Source organism: Lemur catta, chromosome 23 (genome assembly GCF_020740605.2).
Source record: "Lemur catta isolate mLemCat1 chromosome 23, mLemCat1.pri, whole genome shotgun sequence".
Classification (NCBI taxonomy): domain Eukaryota; kingdom Metazoa; phylum Chordata; class Mammalia; order Primates; family Lemuridae; genus Lemur; species Lemur catta.
In genome coordinates this window covers 9,430,941-9,456,990 of record NC_059150.1, presented here as the reverse complement: position 1 = coordinate 9,456,990, position 26,050 = coordinate 9,430,941, and the positions used below count along the sequence as shown (strand labels likewise).

General features: G+C 41.6%; 1 protein-coding gene across 2 annotated transcripts; it reads right to left on the bottom strand.

Annotated features, from left to right (window-relative positions):
• Nucleotides 1-782: 782 nt before the first annotated feature.
• UTP25 (UTP25 small subunit processor component) lies at nt 783-20,994 on the bottom strand. 2 transcript variants are annotated; one of them, XR_006731108.1, is made up of 13 exons: nt 20,781-20,941; nt 19,584-19,623; nt 18,760-19,000; nt 15,902-16,072; nt 14,894-14,982; nt 12,811-13,221; nt 10,927-11,146; nt 8,932-9,134; nt 7,616-7,798; nt 7,368-7,480; nt 6,060-6,305; nt 1,011-1,377; nt 783-920 (listed from the first exon to the last, which is right to left on the bottom strand). XR_006731108.1 is itself a non-coding variant. In XM_045536417.1 (12 exons), exons 1-12 carry the CDS (start codon nt 20,885-20,887, stop codon nt 1,134-1,136), a joined length of 2,268 nt encoding a protein of 755 aa, XP_045392373.1. In that variant the 5' UTR covers nt 20,888-20,994; the 3' UTR covers nt 783-1,133. The 2 variants fall into 2 exon arrangements, 1 of the variants encoding a protein (XP_045392373.1); XM_045536417.1 differs by having other exon boundaries at nt 783-1,377; nt 20,781-20,994.
• Between the last annotated feature and the right edge of the window lie 5,056 nt (nt 20,995-26,050).

Sequence of the window (26,050 nt, the reverse complement as noted above, 5' to 3'; positions counted from 1 at the left end):
GGTACCATTTTTCCTTCTCTTAATAGCAGAGGGGATGGGAAAGAGCTAGAGACCCTGGAACCTCCCAGCCCTGCTGATAATACGGTGGGCAACCACAGGCCACTCAGAGCCTCAGTTTCCCCATGTGTTAAATGGTTATAAGGATAATTTCTCCATTAGAGTTAATCCAAGTTAAGCCTTACCTAGCCAGCCATAAATCGTTCTTTTAAAATGTGGTTATTACCTCGTAAGACTCAAGGCCATCCTTCACTGTGTTTAGCCCTTCCCTAAACCAATATTTATAGAATCAACCCAGGCTGTAATTCCAAAGGACAACCCAGTCCTGCCCTGCCCTGAGGGACTTTTTTGACCCTCAGGAGGGGAGCAGGTCAATTTTTGCTCCTGCCTGAAGAAGGGGGACAGCTTTCTCAGCCCACTTCCCATATGCAAGTCAGTCCTGGCTCTGTTCACTCATTAAAGCAAGTACTGGGGCCCCCAAGCTGGGGAAGGGTCAGCTGGTGCCTAACTCCACTTGGAGAGTCATGGAAGGAGTAGCTGGGATTCAAAACATTTCCTATTATGAGTTAAAAAAAGATCAGTGAATGAATATACTCTTCTAGATAGAACTGAAGTAGAATAAGGTTTAAAAAAGTTTGGCTGGCAGAAAATAACAGTTTTACAAAACCTATGCCATCCAAAATTAAGATGACATGCAGCAGCAAAAAGCATTCCAATTTCTCATAACCAGTTTTCACAAGCAATGATGTGTATGCCTTACTTTAAGAAAGTGTGAAACAAATAGGCAAATCTCAAAGCATTTACCAAGTGTAATAAGTTAGAGATAAAATCATAATAAAAGAATTTACGGCTTACAAAAAGATTTACAAGCGGAAGTTGCCTTCTATCATCTTCTCAGAGTCCTTCTAACTCCCTCTTCACCTCTGAAAGATATGATTTACCAAAATTTGGTTTACATTTAACTTTTCAGGGACAAATGACCTGAAAAGAAAGAGCTATCAGATAATACTGACATTGGCTAGTGCTCTTCACTTGTATCAATCCCTCTCCTGTATAAATAATCAGAATTGGGTCCAGGTGGCAGAGAATCAAGCACTATGTATTATGCCAAATGCCATTTCCTGTCCAACAAAATCTCAGTTTTCTCCAGTAATAAAGAGGTGAACATTCTTCTTAGACTGTAGCATCTGCGCTGCTCGCTCCACACCAACTACGGCAGCTAACCTCTGGGCATCGTACTTGGAGTAGAGGACGGTGCAGGTCCACGTGGCTTCTTCTCCTCTGTCGGTAGCTCTCAGCATATTACAGACTTCACTGTAGAAGTGCGGATATGTTGGCAGTTCATAGAAAATCAGGTTCCTGATGCCTTTTATTGTATATCTGTTAGAATGGGAAAGAAAGAGGCTATGTCTACTTGAGAAACAATTTATGGAAAAGCTACCTAAGAGTTGTACAGAGGCATAGTTCACTCTTGTTGTTTCATGCTAAAGGAGGAAAATAATGGCACAAATAACAGAATAAATGTTATTTTAATTTGAGCTGGAAGGACTTATTTTTGTGACAATGTATTTGAATTCCTAATGTTTAGCTTAAGACAATGACAAAATAAATTTGCACTTCCTGAGCCTACTCTATACAGGCTGAGGTACAGTGGGAAAGAATAGTGGACCAGGATGAAAAACCTGTCACAGAAAACTTAAAAAGCAGACATTTATAATTTAACATTATCCTTATTATAAGGACAAAAAGAATGTTGTGTACTGGAGATCAGGTCAGACCCAGTTACATAAAATAAACTGCACAACTGTAAATGCATTCCCCTTCGTCTTTTCTTGTCACTCTGTAGACATGTTAACTCCATGGCAGATGTCCCAAGTTCATCCATGTACAAAATCCTGCCTGAGGACCCATTAGGCATCATGAGAAAGCAATTAGTTTCAATAGCTTATGCATTTCCACCTCTTTCCCTGCTGCACAGTGGTGGTGGTGGGGTTTAGACTCAAGGGACTCAGCGTACAGTTTGGGTCGATGTCAAACGTTCCCTCTGGTACTCCACAACAAAAGACTTTATCCATTGACAATGTTCTGATTTTTCCTGTTAGACTCACTCAAACGTGGAAAATGTCAGCCTCTCTTGGGAATTCTATTTTATTCACAGAGGGGGATAAGCTTTTCTTGTCTTTTTATCTCACAGTTCACCCTGATCTCTCTAGAAACCCTGCTCTTCCAAACCATAACTGTGATCCATTATGTGGTTTGCCTTTCAACTCACCTTTCTATACAGAAGGAATTCTAATGGCTAATAAACTTGAATAAAGGGTTCTACTTCACTAGTTATCAAAACAAAAACGAACATTCAGTTCTACTTCTGCTTAGTACGTACAACACTCAAGAGAATATTTCTCCCATATTAACAAGAAAAAGCTAGATAATCTACAAAAACATTCCTTTTCTTACACCCAGAAAGCTGCTGTCATGAGGCAATCAGAAGAATTGAATTCAGTGGTGGGCCGGTGTATGTTTAATAACTGGTTCTCAGTGGGACAAACAAGGTGCTGATTTGAAGAATTCGCTGCTTTCTGTGGTGTAAATACTCCCACCACAGCCAATTTCAAGCTACCAATGTCATGTTGCTGAAGGTAGAGTTGGGAAGAGATATGCATCAGCCTAAAATGTCTGAAGATATTGCCAAATGTTCCCTAGGGAGCAAAATTGTCCCCCAGTTGAGGACTAAGCTAGACTAAAGCAACAAAAGAAGTAAGTTAACCAAATGCAATATATGATCCTTAATCCTAAATTGGGGGAAAAGAGCTATAATGATTATTTTAGGGGCAACTAGGAAAATTTGAATATAGACTATATATTAGATAATATTATTGTAGTAACATCAAGTGGTATGATAATGGCATTGTGATTAGATAAAAGAATGTTTGCTTTCAGGAGCTCCATGCTGAAATATTTAGAAGTGAGGTGTCATGAAGGCTCCTGCAACTTACTTTAAATAGTTCAGGAAATAAAAAATAAGAGATGTGAGTGGAGAGCGAGAACACGGGTATGTGCAAATGTAGTAAAAGGCTAGCAGCAGGTGAATTTGGAAAGGGTTCACAGATGTTTACTGTTAAGAGTCTTAAAATTTTCTTTTGAAATGAAATCTTTCCAAATGAAAAGCTGAGGGGAGGCAGGATGTGATAGAGCTATACATGTTAACTTAAAAATACATCCCTGATATGCAAATATATATGCCAAAATGTTAACGTTTGAATTTTTTTTCAATGAGCACATAAAACATTTAATATAAAGGAAAAAACCCCAATGTGTACAGTGTGATCCCAATTTTGGTATTTAAAAAAAACAGCTGTAAATACGTGTGTGTGTGTGTGCATGCACATATTTCTCATATAATAAAGACAGAAAAAAAAATACACTGAAAAGGATATTTGTATCAGGGCAGTGAGATTATAGGTGATTCCATTTTCCTTTTTTTTACCCTACAGTAAGTTCTCTACAGTAATTGTGTAATACCTTTGTAATCAGGAAAAACAAAACAACAAAACCAATGTAAGTGTTATATTAAAAAACAAAACAAAACAAAACAAGCCCCACAAGAACATCTACCTCAGTCCCAATTCGCCCACCCTAGAGACTAGGTATCTCCCTGAAGTAGGAACACGACCAGGGTGTCCTCAGAGGGGCAGTTAGTGTCCATTGTCACCCCTTCCCCTGCCTTCCTCCTCTCTTGTATGTGTTTTGGGTCTTCAGTGACCCTTACGAATATGGCCTAACCATCCTGACAGGACCTAAAACTAAGGACATTCCAGATGTCTATTTTACCGCACAAATGTTAGAGATAAATGAGGCAACTACAACTGACTTGAAAGGCTGGCTCCTCCCTGCGGTCTATAAAGACTAAAAACTGAGATTCTTGTATAGGGCCAGGACAGGGAGCACCCAGAAACACCCCAGCAGCCTTTCCAAACTCCATAAATCCCACCTCCAGAGTTTCTGACTTGCTCACTGGTTGAGATCCTCTCTGCTTTGGTAGCCCCCTGATAATGCACAGGAAAAGAGCTGTGACCCATCCCTGGGAGGGCAATCATGACCAAATGTACAACCAATTCTAAGATTCTACTAGTTTCATCTTCCCCAAAGAAAACAAATCTTCAGGCTGAAAAATGTTTGCTAGCTCAAATATGAATTCTAATCTTCCAAACACTGCCAACTGTCATAGAGAATATAAAAACAGAATGTCAGAGTTGGAAACTACAGTTTAAAATACATGAACTTTTTCCAAGGTCAAATAAAAAATCAAATCACAAAGGCAATGCAGACCCAAAGACCCATCAACACCCTGGTGATCGCTCAAGCAAAAAATTCTATAGCTGGAAACCTTGAGATAATTAGCCGTTGCAGAATTCTGAAGCACATTCTTTTCATTCATCTTCAGCTTAGGAAACACCAATTAACCTGGTCCAGGGCATAAAGCAAATGGCATATGCTGAGATTTGTCTTTATAATGACTTGGAGGGCAACACGGCTTGGTAAATAAATGAACAGTGTAAGACAGGGGACTGTCCTGCTTACAAAGGGGCTCCAGGCCCTGTCCTTGAAAAGCTAGAGATATTTGAGATCAGCCCTCAACCCAGCTTAATTCACACTCGCTATACAAACAATCACACTGGGATGTTTTCCAATCCATCCATTTCACTTAAAGGGCTTACTTTCACTTGTCAAGATGATAAAAAGCTAAGGGCTTGATGTGCACAACTCCCCCAAAATACTTTCCAACATGAATGAAAACACAACTTACTAGAACAAAGCAAATAATGATGCCAACAGCAGGCATTCATTAACACTCTGGCCAAACAGCCTTGTCTAGGTAGCCAAGAATGGAGCCCCGGAAACACAAATTTCGTCAGTTCTCAACTCTCTATTCATAGATGAATTAGTCAGCAGAATACCTAAAGAGGTCATGTCATGCCAGCTCTGCTATGCCCAAGCAGACTGCTGAGATTCCTCCACCCCTGTCCTGGTAACAAAAACATAGCTGGGGAGCACCACCCTAATATTAGCATACACTAAAAGGCAACACAATGCCAAGGTGAATCAACTACTGTGCTCCAAAGCCTGGAAGGCTTCTGGCTTATCTGTTTGGGATTCTCTGAAAAAAATGTACCCTTCGTTAGTATATATGACTGCAAGTTCGTAAAACAGTAAAGTCAGAACTTAAATTCACTGGACATTATTGTGAAATCAATAAGGAAGATGTAATAGAAGGCAACCTCCCCCTCTCTATAGTAAGGGTTTCAAAAAGGCTTTTCCATTTGTCAGCAAAATAATACAAAATGTGAGCTCTGGGGCCACAAAGTGCTCCCACTATCCCAAATGATAACAGAAGGCTCAATGTTACTAACCCTCTAATTACGTTTTTTTAAAAAATAGTAACAAAAAGTCCAATCAACTTACTTTGTCAAAGTCACCTGATGGGGAGTCTAAGTAAACACTGAAACCCTGAAACATTCAACTCTAAGCCCCTTCTCCCTTTGCCTCTTGCAAACCTCAAGGGGCCCGCAGTCCTGGCTCTCCTTGTGAGGAAGTAACCGCGCACACCGCTCCTCAGGAACAACGTAACTGACTGAGTACCAATGACGCGCTCGGCCTCCATCTCCCCAGACTACACAGCCCTCGATGCTTCTGTCTGGGCTTCAGTGACAGGTCTGTCTCCTTCCTGTATTCACTTGAGTTGTCCCTGTGTAGAGTTCCTCAGCTCTGTAATGTCTTTCTTGAGGTACACAACCACAGCTACACTCCAGGTCTACACACAGGTTATGTTTTTGTTTTCACCACCTTTTCCAACAATGCCCATTTTGGGAGGAAACCAACTAACCAACCAATCAACCAAGAAGAGTCTCTTCCACCGAAAAACTCTTTGGCTTCTCTACAAGAGTGGCAGAGTGAGGGATGACCTCTAACCCCCCAAAGCCTACCAAGCGGTCAGAAGCAGGCCATGATTTGTACTGCATTTCCCCTTCAGAGAGGAGGCTTGAAACCTGGCACTACTTTACCTTTTGTAGAAATGGAACCGCTCTGTGAGGAGCAGAAACTGCTTCTCTCCTTGAAGGAAAAAGTGTCTGGCCCTGGAGACGCCAGACTTCTGGGTATACTCGCAGATGTGGGTGAAGTTCAGTTCCTCCTTCTTAAAGAAATTTCGGAGACGCACGAAATCAAAGTAGGAGGGGACATAGATGAGCGTGTGAGACATGACTGCATCACGATACTGAGGTAGAATCTTGTTCACGAAAAAGTTAAACCTGATTTGGAACAGGAAAGGGCAAAATTAATGTTCTAGAATTGAGCTTAGAGTGCCTATTAACTGAGTGACCTGGGGCAAGTCACAATCTCATGTTAAAAGATTACCTCTCCAGAGGCCAATATGACTTACCTGCTCTCAAAGAAATTATGTAAGGATCAAACTTGATAAGCACACTAAAAATTAAGTGTTAACACTATTCATTGTAAAAAACACATGTAGTCTGGGCACAGTGGCTTGCATCTATAATCCTAGCACTTTGGGAGGCTAAGGCAGGAGGATCGTTTGAGGCCAGGAGTTCGAGACTAGCCTGAACAAAATAGTGGGACCTCATCTCTACAAAAAATTAAAAATATTGGCCAGGCGTGGTGGCCATGTGCCTGCAGTCCCATCTACTTGGGAAGCTGAGAGGTGGAAGGATTGCTTGAGCCCAAGAGTTTGAGGTTGCAGTGAGCTATGATGACACCATTGCACTCTAGCCTGGTAGTCTGGGTGACAGAGCAAGGCCCTGTCTCCCCACCACCAAAAAAAAACAAAAAACAAAAAACAACAACAACAACAAAAAACAAGCATATAATGCTTATTCTAGAATGTATACACCACACCATTCATTCAGTCAACAAACAATCACTGAACATCTAACATCTACCACACACTCAGTACCCTTACGCTACCATCAGGTCCCCTAATGAGACAAAGGAGGAAAATATCTACAGAATAAGACAAATAGGCCTTGCCCTGGGGAGCTTACAAAGTTGCTGACATGGGACACCACGTAGCATGAAACAGTGTAACATTATTTTAAAAATGCCAGAGTCAAGAGGGAAGGAGTCCTGATTTACAGTACTAACCCTGCCACTAACTAGCTATGAGACTTAAGCCAAGTCACCATTTCTGGGTGTCAGCTTCCTTCTTGGTTAAATGCCATGACTGAATTCAATTATCTCATCTAGTTTGGTAAACAATAACCAATTGAGGCAAAATGGAATGTAATTCTAAATTTGTATGCCAAAGTAAGGTTTCTCTCTGTGGCCCCCAAGGCCTGATAGGAGGGGTGGTTTACCTGGCATCGATCACTGAAGCGAGGCTGTCGACTTCCATCCTCTGGAAGACATGTGGGAGCTGCACCAGGACATGACTGATGGAGCCTGTCATTGGAACATTCTTCACGGCCACCTGCCGGTAGTCAATGAGAGCATTAGGAGGAAAGCCAGCCCCTTGCTGACTAAGTGCTATCTTCTCCTTCTGCCTCACGACCCAAACAATAAACAATGCTCATGAAGATACAGAGGAAACAAGGAGAGAACCCACCTGGCCTTGAAAATTGGTGCAGTACTTGCTGAACACTGAGTTGATCTGAGCATCCTGCAGGGCCCCAAACAGCAGTGTCTGCCGATAGTACTTGGACCAATTATTGAGGCTCCACATCCGCACTCGAGAGAAGTCTACCCCATGTGAGTCCAGAGGTAATAGGTTCATGTGGTTCATCAAATGCTTTGAGCAGAAATAACACTACCATTAATGTTTATTGAACATTTACATCTTGGACAATGCTAAGCATTTTACAAACCAGTCATCTCAATTAACTCCATAAAGCACGCATTATCATCTCCCAAATTACAAAAAAACCAAGACTCAGACAGGTGAGTCGACTTGCCCATGGTCAGCCAGACACCCCCAGAAGATAAGCTAAAACTGACCACCTTCTGGACCTTTAAAAAAGGATCAAAATGGTAACTATAGAAATATTCCTTTAGAAGGAACTACTGAAATGCCACCCTGGTCACTCTATGGGTCCCTCAGTCCCAGACCTGGACAAGAAAGGAAACGACATTGAAAACAGAGCTGCTGTCCCTCAATGACCTGGTTCTCAAAACATTAGGAGTATTCCCAGAGCCACCCCACCTGCCTTTTCCTCAAATTAAAGAATATGGCTCAACCATTAAGCTGTCTTTTCCATTTTAATTATATTTTCACTTTGTAATATATCTTGAGGGTATGAGTACTATAAATTTATTTCCTACTTTATAAGTAAGTACTACCCTTTATTTGTCCCAAACTTCCTGCAAGCTTCATGTCATGCGGTTATAGGAGTTTTTCAATTTTAAAACTGATTAACACTGCAGTGTATGTGCAGAAGGGGAAACAAATTTTACAGCACCAATTACAGTAGAGAGATAAAGACATATTTCTACGCAAAACAAGATCCCACAATAAAAAATGTTAAGCAATGTTTTCCTATCTCTACTGAAGACAAGACAAAAAAGAACGAGCATATCCTGTGTGAGGAATTAGGTAAAGATGTTCTTGGTAAGGAGGACTTTCAACTAACCAACCATCCATCCATCTACCCACCCACCATAAAGTGGACTGTTAGTAGAAGGCAGCTTTTAAGGGGAGAACATCTTTTCTGGAGATTTGAAAATACTGATAAGAATTTTTATCTCTAGAGAAGATCAATCTGTGGGTAGAAAAAGGGACAAAGACTTTTTCAAATGTGGAGTAGTTCCCCGTTTCCAAACTGAGTTTTAATCTGGACTTAAATAACCCTTCATGACTTGAACCACTGACCTACTTGTCTCTCTAATATAAATGTTGTCCCTTTAAATGTGAATGACCAGCATTACCAGGACATGCTCCCAGTTCTGCATCAGGTAAATGTCAGCTTGATCAATGATGAGAAGTTCAATAGAAGACAAAAAGTCAAAATCCCTCTTCTTCTCTCCTTCTCCACCAATGATGGTCCTCAAGCCCAGAGGGGAAGCAATGAGGATATCCGAGGAGTAAAAGGGGGCGTAGAGTCGGATGCTCCTCTGAAGTATTGCCACTCCTACACAAAACAGCCAAGCACACATCAGTCCATTGCTCACTACCAAGCCCTTACCTTCCACCCTCTCAAAGCATTCCACATGCATGTTCCCTTTAGCATATAACTGTGCTCAAATGGCTTTAGTTATTAAAAAAACAAGAACAATAATAATCCCTCCCTTGCATCTATAGTCCCTCCTAGGTCTTACTTTCTCTTCCTTTCCTTTCACTATGAAACTTCTCCAGAGAATGGGCTCCGCTTTCAAATCTTCCATTCACCTTTCAACCCACTGCAATTTGGCCTTTGAATCTCAGGACTCCAGTGAAATGACTCTTGCCAAGGTCCCCAGCAAGTTACCAATTCAATGAACACTTCTGAGGGCTTCTCGTCAGGAATGCACAAATGGCATATGAAACACATTCTCCTTGAAATGCTCTCTTCCTTGCTAACAGCTTCCAGGACTCCAACACTCACTTCTGCTTCAATCACTGACATGGCCCATGTCTATCTTTCCAGATCCAAATACCTCTTCTTCCACAAACTCCTAGATTCACCTGTTAGATCTACTCTCACTCTACATTAACACTTTTGGTAAATTTATTCACTAACCATGGGTTTAACATCATCTTCACTCCAATTTATATTTCTAGCCCACATCTCCTTCCTGCACTCCAGACCAATATATTATACACCAAGTGCTTGCTGGACATCTATATATGTTCCAAACAGAACATCAGTTCTCATCGCCTCGCACCTTATACTCCAGTCGTATCGAAGCCTGTGTAAATCTTAGGTGGTCCCAGCTTAGTTACCCTGATGTCTCCACATAGGCAACTTCTTGTCTGAAATGTTTTCCTCCACTCCAACCACTCCGTTTTGTAACTGGCTAAATCCTGCACAGGTTTCATCCTAGTAGAGACAGTACCTCTGCCAGGATGCCTTCCCTAATCACCCTGCCCCTACTCTGGTAAGGGGTTTGCTTTAAACGTTCCAGAACACTCGCTGCATACTTATTATCCTGCACCGTTTCTCCCCTTACGCTGGACTTCCTTAGCAATGGGAACCATAACTTTTATTTCTACATCCTCACTTCTTCTATTTATTTTTTTATTTTTCAGAGAGGGTGTCTTCCTAGGTTGCTCAGGCTGGCCTCAAATTCCTGGGCTCAAGTGATCCTCCCACCTCAGCCTCCCAAGTAGCTGGGACTACAGATATTCTCAGCTTCTTAACAGTGCCTGGCATACTGTGGATACTCGATAAATGTTTGTGAACAAGCACATGTGACTATGGAACATTTTCCCAGGAACTTTATTCTAACAAGGTACAACCAACCAGTTAAATGAGAGCTGAATCAGAGACAAGCAAAAACGTGAAAGGTTGGGTGGGAGTGGATAAGTCACATGTGGAGATAATTCAGGGGTAGGCACTCCATACAGCAGACAGGAGGAAGCCCACCCTTATGCACATTCAATTTATTTAGTCTCCCAAGAATGACCCCACCCATCCTGTCACTTCCACCTTCCCTGAGAAACCCTTGTAGCATCTGACCGTGTGCTACCAGCTATGGGTGTGTTGATACATTTCTGTTATAAATGTGCATATGTCTTTTATGTATGGCCTCAGAGACTCTCTCCATCCCATAAGGCAAGGCAAAACCCTCTCCCCTGGCAAACAAGATGTCTCAAATGCACACTGCTTCTGTTAGGCAGCTGAGTGAATGACCCACTGGGAGAATGTCTAATTCCAGGCTTCTAGCCTCCCACTACATAGACCTTAGGTCCCACAGTATCCCAATTTTGATAAGGAGAATTACCAATCCTGAAGTGGTCATCAATGTTGCCTGCAAACACAGCTTCATAATCCTCAGGCCTCTTCAGGTTGGGTGGTCTCTCCCCGGGATCAGAGCCATACTCTCCCTGAAACCTCTTTTTGTTGCTCACAATGATTTTCTTCTTGCTGTCGCCCTCAAGGAAGCTGATGAAGAGCTGCACCACCCGCAAAGCAGCTTCCCGAAATGGCACCACTATCAGTACCTGTGGAGAGAGCAACGGCAGCCTTGGTAGAGGCAAGGGGCAGGAACAGGAGGTGAACCTGCTGCAAGCGGAGCCAAAAAGCCCATGTACAGCAGTGGCCCCTGGCCAGGAACCATATCTATGTCACCCTCTTTGCACAGGGCCTGGCTCAGCACTAGAAGCTGAGCACCTTTCATATCCACAGCACCACATGCTGTGGACTCTAGTCCCATGGCTCTATGGGACTCAGTTCTCAAGCAGAATTTGAAAATACCTTTTACGATAAGCCAAGCAAACACCTAGTGCAGTATTTTTAATGATAAGACCTACAGAATAAATATATGCTGAATAAACAAATGGAATAAGTAGAGAGGAAATAAAGCAGGTAAGAAAAAGGATTAATACATCATTATAGTTTTAGTGCATTCCCTAATATATTTTTCAGAAATGATGATAAAGCATTTCTGAAATAAGATCACAATGTAATGGGAAAAACAGGACTCAGTTTTCCAAGCATTTTCAAAAATGCTTAAAGTTACTGCTGAGAACAAAAACAGAAGAGGCTTAATAAATGGTTCATTTCTAACTGTCCTTATGTAAACAATATAATTAATGGGGACATAACCCCAACCAAATAATACAATTCACCAAATTAAAAATATGCTTCATGGGTTATCTGCCTCTTATTTGTCTATGCAATTCTAAATGGACACAAATAACCCTATAATCCTGATCTTCAAGACTCTGCAGTAGCTTCCTAGAACTAGGCAACCAGCACAGCCCAAGGAGTCTAATGACTCAGTTTCCTACAGTACAAGGACGGTGGGCCAAGATTCAAGAGGGCTGAGTTACTGCCCCACCTGTGACACTAAGTTAGTGTCTAGGTTTTGGTTTTCCAAGCTATCAGACAAAGAGGTTTGAATAAGAAATCTCTAAGAACCAAATCAGTATTAAATTCCCAGAATCCTCTTAAGCTCACTGAGAAAATTCTAAAAGGATGAGTTTTCTTCAATATGAAGAGACATAGGCTAAGGGGTGGGGGTAGGGGGCAAGAACTAGCTCCATAATGTCATGAAAAGTGCACACAGAATTAAAAGACATTTCCTCAAATCCACTGCAGCTCAGACTTATGACCACAAACAACTGTAATCACCACTTTAAGCAGCAATAACTTTACAGTGGCAAATAGGGATTTTTGGTTTCAAAGGCTGACATATTGTTGTGGCTTAGCAAAGAGAGTCCTTGGTTCTAGTCCCATCTCTGCTACTGTATCCCTGGTTCTCTTTAGCAAGGCCCTCTAGGAATCTGGGTCTCTATCCACAGCCGCAATGTGTGGATATTGGATAAAGACTCATTAAGGTCTCATCCAGCTCTGACAATCACAAAGCAGAGATTTATAATAGAGTGTTATTTATCCATGTTCTCAGTTTAACTTTAAGGAGAGTGTCATGAAGTACCTCCTTTTCTCAAGTTTCCATCTAGATCCACTGTCGGAAAAAGTCTACTGGGCTGCTGCTCTGACACTACCTGGCCCACTTAATGTGTTCATGTTTGGGCTCATTCATTATTCCAGTCAATTATTAAAACACCCAAGTACCTGCTAAGTGTCAGGCAGTTACATATTAATATATGGCAGCGCCCTGCAGCCTCCTTCTCAAAGGCAAAGCTTTTGTGCAACCACTCACCTTGGGCCTGGTTAGCCCTTGGTCCCTGAAGTCATCGTCGTCACCCACTCCACGTTTCTGGCTTCGGCGTTTGCTATTGTTGCCAAGCACCTGGGCATTGGCTTTAAGGACATGGTTTATCACATGCAGGCAGTACACGTGGCGGATCTCTTCCCCATTCTTTAGGGCAGTTCTTTCTGGGTAGAACAGGTCCTGGTAAGAATTCATAATTAAGAAGAGTTCTTTCTGGAGAGGGGTGAAGGGGCTACTTGATTTTGGGGGACCAGATAGGAACTGGCTGTTGGTCTTGGTCCAGGTGGATCCCAGAGGCTTCTGGAGATGAAGTGACTCGAAGTCAATATCCTTTGGGGGTTTAAATGTTTCCAACTTCTGAAACTTGGATGAAAAGACAAGCTGGCCTAGAATAGGCCACTAGGGGAGAGACAGAAGAGCTAATTAATTTAGAAATTAATAACAACACCTTACATTCACATAATATTGTACAATTTACTAGACTTTCGTGATTTATATATCATCTCATTCAATCCTCACAATAACCCTGCAGGCAGGTTCCATAGTACTCATATTGTAGTTTAGGAAACACCGAGGCTCACATAGAGGTTGTATGATCCAAATAAATTTACACAGAGGAAAATGGAGCTTAGGGCTAGAGACCAAGGTTTCTAACTTCAAATCTGAGCTATTCACTCTTTCAGTGTTTCCCATGCTGTTCTCCGGAATACAGTCTGGGAAGAGTCAAAATTCATTCAAGAAAAAAGGTGCTCCACGATCGAATAACTTTGGTAAGTATCAAAAAACCTCATCACCCTGAGGGAGATTCACAATGTATGTCAGATACTAAAGGTTCTGACAAGTCCCACAACAAGAGATCTGTCCACTTTGTTTAAATTCTAAGGAATACTATTTTCTATTTCGTGGGATACAAATTTGGGAATTTTTGCATTGCAGCAAAACTGCTGATCTAAAAATAGAATGACCTCAGCAATAAAACCAGATGAACTACTGCAGCTGAAATAACTTGGATGAACCTCTAGGGAATTACATCAAGTGGAAAAAGCCAATCTCAAAAGGTTTCATGCTGTATGATTCCATTTATTTAAAATTTTTGAAATGACAAAATTGCAACATGGAGACCAGTTTAGTGGTTACCAGGGCTTAGCAATGGAGGGGGGTGGGGTGCAGAGGGAGGTGGCTGTGGTTATAAAAGGGCAACAAGGATCCATGTGGTGCTGGAAATGTTCTGCATCTTGACTGTGGAGGCAGATACAGGAACCTACACGTGATAAAATTGTATAGAACTAAATATGCACACACACACCAAATAGGAGTAAAACCAGAGAAATCTCAGTAAGATAGGTAGATTGTATCAATGTCAATTTCCTGGTTGTGATATTGTTCTGCAGCTTTGTAAGATGTTACCATTGGGGGAGCTGGGCGAAAGGTACAGCATGCCTTTGTATGATTTCTTACAACAACATGTGTATCTGTAATTACTGCCTCAATAAAAACTGCAACTAAAAAGAAGGTGACCAACTCTCATGAACAATATCGGTGGTGAAAACCAACAAAGCAGCACAAACTGCCCAGTATCTGAATGATTTAGTTGTGAACCTATCTCAGATATTTCAAACAAATGAACTATAGCAGTACCTACTGTTTTATTGAACACTGTTTTACTAAATGCTTACTACATATCAGTTGGTAAATGAAATTATTTTATTTTGAGGTAGGCATTACTGTCCCCCTCTAACAGATTAGAATAGTGAACAACAAAGAGGCAGATTAACTCGCCTCCGGTCACGTGATAGCCCCTTGCAGATGCTGATCTAAACCCTGGCACACCTGCCTCCAAAGCCACTCTTATCCCAAACTATATTATCTGGTGGTCACACTCTAGCTTCCCAGTGCCTTTTCTAGATACACCTGTGCCCTACGAGGCTCTTCAGCCTTTCTATGCCCTGCATCCTTATCAAGCCATCTACTACTGGTGTACATCGTACATTCTGGGAGACCACTAAAACCCAAGACCACTTTTATTTAGAGTTTTCTCCATTAGTACCTGGGATAATCAAGCAACACTTACTTTTAGCTGGTGGGTCGTTTTGGGATTTGTGGCAAAAGCCTGAATGTCTTTTTCCTTCAGTTCTTTGTTCACATGTTGTAGAAATGGATCTAATTTAGAAATAAAAAATGTCAGCACACTTAGCACAAATAGAGGGGATATTCTGGTGATCCCCTGTGAATGACACGTTGATCTTCACTATGTTAACTGATCCTTTTTTCCACCTACTTTCCCCATCCTCTGGCCCAGTCCAGAGCTTAAAAGCTTCTGACAGGTTCACCTTCCTGAAGTATTTCTCTAATCATATTACTTCCCAGCTCAAAAACCTTTGGGAGGCACCTCCAAACTGCCTCCCCAGTGTAATTTCTGAACTATATGGCCCTCAAATTCTTCCGTCTCTGTGCCTTTCCTTCCTTCAACTAAAAAGTCCAGCCTGTCCTTCACCTCATTTTTGCATATACAAATATTATCAATTTAATGTTATGCTGACTCACAATACTTTCCAAGGACTTACTGTGTCAGGCCTCCCCTAAGAGGCCTGGTCTCCTATAGATAGTCATCACTATCTATAGAGACGGAGTGGGGCTTTTTGGCTTTGAGGCTTTCCCTGGTACCACACAGATTAGCCACTCCTGAGTCTTACAAATCTGAAAAATTACTACTCCAAAAGGAAGAGCAAGTGAGGGGCAGACAGAAAAGTGGGAAGTATTTTCTTTTTCCTCCTTCCTTGCTTGGGGAGAAAATCGGAAGTCCTCCCCTGATCCCAATTATGGAAATGTGACGCCTGGCGAACTCCTTCCCTACAATCATTCTTAACTTTGTTGTCCTAAACATCCCTCCCACCCCCAACACTGACTAACCATTGAAAGGCACAAAAAACCTTTGAGAAGTTCTTTTTCCCAGTTCTAGATCTAGCCAAATAAACTGTTTTTATGGTTGCTCATTCCAATAACAGAGTTAATGTGCATTAGTTTACAAATCGTGTACTAAGCACCTGGTAAAGTCAAACAACACACACTATGCTATGACCTTGTGATGCTTTCAAAGAAGAGTCGTTTCCACTTTCCTCTTCAAGAAAATTGGTTTCCAGGCTGAACAGTGACTCATGTTTGGCATCTGTGAATTCCTCTGGGGATTCTTGTGATGTGCCAGGTGGCCCTTCCCCATCTTTTCCCTCAGGGTCAGCAGATAAGGCCACATCTGCAGTGAGAGATATTTTGTAAAATTATTTACTCAGAAATATAATTATACTTCTGTTGACAAATAAAATGTTATTCCTTAGTCTATGCCAATGATCATTGACATTATTTGCTTTTAGGCACATTCAGCTGGAAGACACAGATTTCAAAATTAACCCTGGGTAGGGTATGGTGGCTCACACCTGTAATCCCATCTACTCAGGAGACTGAGGCAGGAGGATCACCTGAGCTCAGGAATTCAAGGTTACAGCAGTTATGATTGGGCCACTGCACTCTAGTCTGTGCAACAGAGCAAGACCCTGTCTCTTAAAAAAAAAAAAAAAAATTAAGCCTTATCATGGACACAGTGTGATGGTGAATTTTATGTAGCAATGTGGTTGGGCCACAGTGCCCAGATATTTGGTTGAAAATTATTCTGGATGTTTCTGTGAGGGTGTTTTCGGATGAGACTTACATTACAATTGTTAGACTTGGTAAAACAGATTAGTTTCCATAATGTGGGTGAGCCACATATAATCAGTTGAAGGCCTCAATAAAACAAAAGGCTATCTCTCCCAGGCACAAGCAAATTCTTCCAGCAGACTATCTCTGAACTTCAAATGAACATCAACTCCTCCTGGGTCTCCTGTCTGACTGCCTTTGGATTTCAACTGCAACTCATTTCTGAGTCTCAAATCTGCCAGCCTCTCCTGTCACTTATTTTAGAATTGCCAAGCCTCCATAATTACAAGAACCAACTCCTTAAAACAGATCTCTTTCTATATACACATGCATCCTATTAGTTCTGTTTCTCTGAAGAACTATGATTAATACACTCACTTCCAGTTCTGCGAACTTATTCTAAAATGATAACTAGACATAGCACACTAAAATGTACATGAGAGGATGTTCAAAGCAGCACTGACTGTAAGAAATAACTAGAAAAAAGTGAAATGTCTATTAATGCAATACTAATTAAATTATTACATATCATTTATAATGGAATACTGCATAATTAAGAAGCTAATGTGAATCAATATGGAAAGTTACAGAAATGCATGAGACCATTATACGCATAAATATACATGCACACTTGTACTCACACATACGTCCATAAAAATGTGGTCTGAAACGTTATATACAATGTTAAAAGCGTTTATCTCTGGGTGGTAGAAATATAGATTGACTCTATTACCCTCTTAAATTTTTACAGTAAACATGTATGACTTTTAAAATTTAAAAAAAGATTTTCATTTTTAAAAATCAAAAAAGCAAAGAAAAATAGAAACAAACGAAAACCCCTAAATCTGAGGCAATTAATTTTTATCTCAGTAAAGCTGATTAGTTAAAATACTAAGAATAGTATTTAACACCTGATAGGATAGAACAAAATAAGGCTGTAAGGAAAATAGACATTAAAACAGTGTGATGTAAAAAGTCACTCAGATATGTCCAGACAATGGAATATACTATGCCAGCAATAAAAAGTAACAACTAATACATGAATAACATAGATGAATCACAAAACCATGAGAAGCAAAAGAAGCCAGACACAAAGGGTTCATACTGTATGATTTCATTTATATGAATTTCCAAAACAGATAAAATGAATCTATAGTGACAGCAAACAGGTCAGTGATTGCCTGATGCCAAGGGTGGGGAATTGCCTGCAAAAGAATACGGAACTTGGCCGGGCGCGGTGGCTCACGCCTGTAATCCTAGCTCTGGGAGGCCGAGGCGGGTGGATTGCTCGAGGTCAGGAGTTCGAGACCAGCCTGAGCAAGAGTGAGACCCCGTCTCTACTAAAAATAGAAAGAAATTATCTGGCCAACTAAAAACATATATACAAAAAATTAGCCGGGCATGGTGGCGCATGTCTGTAGTCCCAGCTACTCGGGAGGCTGAGGCAGTAGGATCACCCGAGCCCAGGAGTTTGAGGTTGCTGTGAGCTAGGCTGACGCCACGGCACTCACTCTAGCCCGGGCAACAGAGCGAGACTCTGTCTCAAAAAAAAAAAAAAAAAAAAAAGAATATGGAACTTTTTGGGGGTAGTGGAAATGTTCTGTATTTTGGTTTTGGTGGTAATAATATGGATGTTTTTACATCAATGATGTAAAACTCATCAAATTATATATATACTTAAATTGGGTACATTTTATTGTATGTAAGTCATCCCTCAATGAAACTGATTTTAAAGTTAAACAAAAAAGTCAACTAGAAGTCTGAGTGAGACAGAGTTCCTTTGGGCTTTCAATGCCAGCTCTTCCCTCAAGCCGTCCATCTCTCATTTACCCTAGCAGTGTTCCACTGATCCAGCTGTTCCAGGCAATTGCAAATCTACTGCTTGAAAATTTTTGTATATTTTTATGTCTATCTTCCATCAAACTTGTTCTCCCTAAGGGAGGAACAGTAGCCTCGCAATAAATTAAGACAGTCACAAAGGCAGAACTATGTTCTCCTTCCTCTGTACTAGAGGGTCTTTCACTAGGATTGACGAAGTCCTGAAATCGTAAGCAAAAATGTTATTTCTGCATTTTTCTGGGATGTTTCCACCAGATTCTCAAAGACATAATCAAACCCACCAAGATTAAATCTCTGCTTTGGATCCATGTGCTCTCATTCAACTCATACAGTACAGGGCACTGTGTCCATGGGGCCATCTGTCCATGATCCTAACAAAGATGACAGGCCCACACCAAAGGGACTTACTTTCTTGCATTTCAGTAGACGCTGCTGCCTTCTCTTCTTCCACACTGACATCACTATCTTCATCTTCATCATTCATTTCTGTATCATCTACAACACTGTCTTCTTCTTCTTCCTCCTCCTCATCTTCCTTTTCTTCCTCAGAAACATTCTTTAATGTAGCAAGTAGTTTGTGATACCCAGAAACTTGTTCTGGTTCACTCTCTGCTTCACTTTCAGAATTTGAAGTATCTGAACTCTCTGACTAAAATCAAAACGGGAATTTTAAAAACAAAAACTATATTTGTCTCCTTGTTACCCTAAGACTATCATCAAATCAGCAAGTTCAGAAATTCCTAAATAAAAATTAGCTTTTCTGCGCATATTATGCAATCTCATCTATTCAACCAAGCCCAATACTGAGATTTATGTCCCAGATAGTAGGCTACATGTTTAAAGGAGCAATAGGAAAATTAGAAAACAACAAAAGAATATAGTTTGAGTTTGTTGAAATACCATAGGACCTTTGATTATTTTGCATTCTATCTGTGACTCCTTTTATGCTAAGCAAAAGATACTTTCCCTTAGAATTCACTAAGAGCCCTCTGGTAAGCTTCTTTAATAAGACCTAATAGGCTACTCTTTTGGGACAGTTTCAAACTCTGGCTTCTGTATTAGTCAGCACAATGACATTTTTACAGACATCTGCATTTAAAACTAAGTAATGTACTAAAATAAGCTTACATCTGAAATCAAAGGAGTGGAAATGTAATCAAGCTTTATTATTATATATAATATAAAAGTTAACAACCCAGACCAACTATTATAAAGAAAGTATAAAGCATTACCAGTTGACAAATCTGTGGCTTTCCTTCCTTTCTGGAAACCCTGAGAAAAAACAGGGAATAATGTTAAAACTCCACTAGTAGGCTGGGTGCGGTGGCTCACGCCTGTAATCTCAGTATTCTGGGAGGCAGAGGCAGGAGGATCACTTGAGGTCAGGAGTTTGAGACCAACCTGAGCAAGAGTCAAATCTTGTCTCTACCAAAAGCATAGAAAAAAATTAGCCAGGCATGGTGGTGTATGTCTGTAGTCCCAGCTACTCCAAAGGCTGAGGCAGGAGGATCGCTTGAGCCCAGGAGTTGTAGTGAGCTATGCTGACACCACTGCACTCTAGCTGGGGCAACACAGTGAGACTCTGTCTTGGAAAAACAAAACAAAACAAAAAAACCCAAAAAATCCCACAAATAAACAACAACAAAAACCAAAAAAACCTCCACTAGTATGCAGCAATTAGGAAAAAGTCTAACCATACAACTTTAAATGAAAAGAGCAGAATATACCATTATACACACATTTTAACCATAGCCACGTAAAAACAACATATGCACTTGGACGGGGATTGCAAAAACATGGCAAATCGTTAATAACTGACAAATGAAAAATTTAATGAAGTCACAATAATTGGCTCTCATCCAGAAGACGGATACTCCTTGGTAAATAAAAGGCCTCGGGGTTCACCTTTTTCTAGCAAATTTCTTAATTAGAATATCCCTCTAACTGCTGAAAAACAGCCCAAGGTGGTGGAACAAGCACTAAAATCATAACCGAGTCTGGACATTTCCAAAGGAATCACAAACTATCGATACATTTGTTTCCTTATTTTAACTGTATAGATCAGTGCTGTCCAAAGTCCCAACCAATTCTTAAAAAACAAGAACCCTAGAAGATGCCCGACCATAGAAAAATCTGCCCCCACACAGTGGGGGTGTAGTCTCCCATGGAGTTACAGGCTCAACAAAAAGTAGAAGCCCCTGAAGCGCTCCATCCCCTGAAGCGCTCCATCTCCTGGCAGGACAGCGCCACAACGTCCCCAGTCGAACACGAGTCCCGACCCGGGGCCGGGCGGGCGAGGAAGCGTGGGAAGAGGCTGGGGCAACCCTACCACTAGTCCCTGGGACACCAGCGGACCAAGCCCGGGGAAACGCTGTCTCCTGCTGGAAAAGGACGCTGGCAGCGCCGGCCTCGGCCACGCTCCTCCGAACCTGTCATAGAAGGGATGCTCCTCGCCGAAATCCCGAAGATGCTTCTTCTGCTTTTTAGTCAGGCTGCTGAGCAGCTGGCTCTGGGTCCGGCTCCGGCGTTTGCCCATGGCGAAAACGTCAAGTCTGCGCACCTCAGAGACTGGCGTTTTTCACCAGGAAGTTGTCCCGTCAACACACACACACACACACACACACGTGGGCTCGCCGACGGCGCCTGACGGCGAAAGCCAGGTGCCATAAAGCAGACCCGCTTTACGTCGCGCTTGTACGACAGGCGTTGGAACGTCCGCTTCCCTGTCGCGCCCCCTACCGACGGTCTTTGGAAACACAGGCACGCACGCCAGTTCACAGAGCCTCGGGATGTCAGCCCCGGTTGCGGGGGCGCAGGGGAGGCGCTTTGCGCTTCTGTTTTGGTTGTGGGGATCGTTCTGCGTAATTATGTAGTAGCGGAGGTAACCGAATGCAGTGACTTTAAATTATAGTATAATAAAAATACCAAGCAACGTTTGAACGTGCGAGCACATCTCACTTCATCGTCACAGCAGTCTGCAAATAGGTCTTGTGAGTGAGCCTGATGTTGGAGATGAGGAAACTGATGCTTAGAAAAGGTAACACGTGAGCAAGAGAAGAGATGAAAACCTAACTGTGTCTGATGCGACCGCACGCTTTTACCCACTAGGGTCTGCGACCCGCACATTTTCTGAAAGTATTGGAAGAGCCCTTAGAAACGAATCAAGAGCACAAACACGCCCGGAGAGGTAAAGTGACTTTCCTAAAATCACCCTGAGAGGTGATGCTAGAGAAGGCTGCAGAACTCAATCCAGTATCTCAAAAACTGAACTCGGGCAAAGAGGGATGGAAAAGCTTTTCAAGGTGACAGAACCCTCCTATATCTTGATGATGGTGATGGTTACACCTTGTATATAATTAGCAAAATGAATCACACTGTACAGTTAAAATTGGTGAATTTTAATGTATGTAAACGCTAACCCACATAAACAAAGAGGAAAAAGCAAAAAATGAAACTGGATTCAGGACTCCAGGGATATGCAGCAGTGTGCAGGGCTACTTGAGACCACGGGATAAACATGGTGAGACACTTTTATTAATGTTAACTTATAATATCATGTTCTATTAAAAACAAGGTGCTACATCATAGACTGCAGAATTCACTTGAACATGTAAGGTAAAACAGGAGCCATCAGAGAGTGTGTTCACTGGGTTCTGCTAGTAGTGGTGTTTCTGGGGAAAATTTTGAGTTTTGTCCAGAACCATAGAATTTGTAATAAAACTATTACAGTTCTAGTGACCATCAACTACTTTTAATTAGATTCTGAGAGGCTGGGGTGGGGAAGGGAGGGCAGGGCAAGAGAATATATGAAGGAAATATGCACACAGAGCGGGTGGTACCCAGCAGCTGGCCTAGCCAAAGAAACCATAAATAGCCATCTGTCTTCTGTCTAATTTGAAGATAAAGGTACAGTCACTTAGGTCAACAAAAGGCTGTTTGCAGAATGTCATCATATATTTTAAGGTGCTGACCACAGTGCAACCTGGCTGTAACAATAAAGAGCCAGACTTTTTTTCTCTTCCCCTCAGTGCCCCAGTTTCCCTCCCTAGAGGCCACCAGTTTCTTGGTGTTCTTCCAGAGATCTTCTATGAAAAGCTACATTCTTGAGCAGTTGAGATGACTCTTGCTGTCTCCTGATTTCCACATCCTTGTGGTTCTGTGTACAGGTCTAGACTGTTCTCAGGTTTAGGCAAAAATGCATCCTAGCCCCACCCAAACAGTCTCATAATTGGCTTACTGAGTAAAGGAAAACAAGCCCCTTTCCTACTGAAAATATTTCTATTAGCCTTTAACAACATAAAGGGGATCCTTTGTAAAAAGTTAACCTGAAAGCCAAGAATTTAAGCCTTTTCTTCATGCCTCCAGTGAAAGTGCTTTTAGTAAAACCCACACAAAGAAGATGTATATGCCAACAAAAGCCCTAAGAAAATTGTACTGAAGACAAAATTTGGTTGCCTTTCTTTTTGTCATGTTAACAGACATTGATGCTCATGTCTAAATTTGTTAATTGATTAATGCATTCTAATTCTATCTCAGGGGTGATATTCTATCATTTCTTTTTTTTTTTTTTTTTGAGACAGAGTCTCACTTTGTTGCCCGGGCTAGAGTGAGTGCCGTGGCATCAGCCTAGCTCACAGCAACCTCAGACTCCTGGGCTTAAGCGATCCTACTGCCTCAGCCTCCCGAGTAGCTGGGACTACAGGCATGAGCCACCATGCCCGGCTAATTTTTTTGTATATATATTTTTAGTTGGCCAGATAATTTCTTTCTATTTTTAGTAGAGACGGGGGTCTCACTCTTGCTCAGGCTGGTCTCGAACTCCTGACCTCGAGCGATCCACCCGCCTCGGCCTCCCAGAGCTAGGATTACAGGCGTGAGCCACCATGCCCGGCTCTATCATTTCTTCTTCATTTACTTACTGAACTCTTGCTATGAAGACAGATTTCTCCCTTAACTAAATTTTGGTTACCCAATGGTACAGTTTATATAGAAAAGAACAAATGCTTGATTCATTCCCTACATTTGCCAATTTTCAACATAAGGAGTCAATCACTAGATCTTCTAATAGTGACCAACCAAGCTTTTGTTTTTATTTTTAGTATAATTATTAACTCCCAGTTATATAAATTGATGTCTTTTAATTGTTTTGTAAATGTTATGATGTATATAGTTTGAGAGAGCTTATTTAATATATACCTATGTATTTAAAAAGACAAATAGACCACTTTCTAATGAAAAATACAGAAAGTGAGCAGAGGTCTACCTGAGATTCTCACCAGAGCTGGGGGAGAACAGCTTGATGGTATCTCTCAGATACTAGGGATATTTGAGATTTGAAAGTTATGTGACAACGATGGCCCATGGTTTCAAGATATGTTGACAGGGAGCCATGTGTAATCCAACTGTGTGACACTCTAATGATGAAAGTTAGACACCTGAGCTTCTGGTTTGGGAAGATTCTGGGGGAGGAGTGTGTGTCTGTTTAACCTCCTAGTGGTCTTAAATCAGACAGTTTCCTTGCATGTAAGATCAGCTCCTCCATCACATGGATACACACATATCTCTGTTCACACCCAAAGCAATCTAGCCTCTCTCGAGAGTGCTTGCAGAAATTAGTTTCTCACTACCCTTATAAAAATAAGAAATTAGCTTATTTATTCAGTAAAAAAATTTACTGAACACTGACCATGTGCCAGGTGCTATGCCGGCAGCTTAAGCTAAGAGAAAGATTAAGATCCACGCCAGCCTCCGCAAGGAGCTCACAGTTTTGTCTGGGTGTAGATAAGTACACGGACAACTACAGTACACTGTGATAAATGCTGAACTGGTCACTGCTGTTCTAAGGAGGCAGCAAGGACAGTATTTACCCAGGCTGGGAGAGTCTGTTCTCAGGCTGAGCCTGTGTCAACCAGAAACATTCATTGAACGCTGATGTTGAACTCAAAATTGATCTAGATTCTAGATCTTAGACTGTATGAGTTGTTTCTGCTGACCTCAAACAAGTGTATGTGTGTGTTCAAGACAGGATATGAGGGATCTAGGACAGCAGGAAATTAGAAAGCTGTGTAGTCATCGGATTCCTCAGCATTTATTGTCTATGGAGCAATAGGCTTTCTAGGTGGAGCAGATTTTAGAAAAGGCGATTGTGTCTGGGAGAAGAAAAGCTTTGGAATGCACGCTACATGACACAGAAATGTAAAATACTATTACCTATGGTTCCTACGCTAGTTCTATTCATCTGTACCCATAAGAAGTATCCATTGCTAAACCAAGAGCCTGGAATATAGCGAACTTTTATAAATATGTTTGCTCGGGCTTATCGGGGATTGATTTACATTAGTTCTGGCTTAAAACAAAATATTTGATCAGATTATATTAGTCTGGGTGAGAACAAGCTTAAAATGTTGTTAAAGAGCATGAAGTTTTGCATCACTCCCTCTAGTGGAATATTGGTATAAACTACACTCTAGTTTGCATCCTTTCTGGCAAGGGTCAGCATTCATTCATACATTCATTCATTTATCAAACATTTACTAGGTCCCAGGCACGATATGAAGCATCAAGGATTTAAAAAGTTCCAACCTCATACTTCTCCATTGGTTATCTCATAGTCTAGTTGGTAGACAAAGCAATTAATAAATAATTAGGCTGGGTGGGGTTGCTCCTGCCTGTAATCCTAGCACTTCAGGAGGCTGAGGAGGGAGAGTTGCTTGAGGTCAGGAGTTCAAGACCAGCCTGAGCTACATAGCTAGACACTGTCTCTACAAAAATTAGAAAAATTTGCTGGGTGTGGTGGCACGCGCCTGTAGTCCCACCTACTCTGGAGGCTGAGGCTGGAGGATCGCTTGAGCCTAGGAGTTTGAGGTTGCAGTGAGCTATGATCACTCCACTGCCCTCATGCCTGGGCAACAAACTGAGACCCTGTCAAAAAAAAAAAAAACACAAAAACCCAGACCCCCCCACAAACAAATAAGTACATTGCCATGGGCTAAAAGATGAGCAAAGGGTTCTAGGAACCTAGAGGATAAAGAATAAGGAAATGTATTCTTCTGGGAGGGGGAATCCTGGGAAGCTGCACAGAGAATGGGCTGAGTCAGAGTTTTCTGGGTGAACATATAGGAAAAGAACATTCTGGAAGAGGGAATAGCACGAACAAGGGTGTAGAGATGTGTTTGGAGAACTGCAAGTGGTCCGTGATGCAGAGGTGGACGGGTGGGAGAGGAGAGGCCTTGTATGCCTTGCCAAGGAGTTTAGGTCCAATCCCATAAAAGGTGAGGTTCCATTAAAGGATTTCAAGCAAGGGGGGCATGTGGTCAGATCTGGACTTTAGAGAAATCACAATGATGTCTGATGTGGGTGATGAGGCTATTAAAGCTTCCTTTTCAATGGCTTCTATGAGCAGTTAGTTTGCTGTTGATGCTGTCCACCAAGACTTTGGAAACTTTTTCATATTTTTACCACCTGCTTCCTCCCACTTCTCAACATTTCTTCAAACAGGGATCTCAAGTCTCTCCTGATATAATCCTCATAAGTTGAGACTATAGTGAACTTAGTTTACCAGCAAATATGGATGAAGTCCACAGCATCCATGCTGGTCACTGTATGAATAGGGTTATAACATGATGACATTTGAGACAGGGCAGGTTCTTGAGCAAAGAGAGAAGAGAGCAGCATGGGTAAGGATGGAGCATCATCAGCT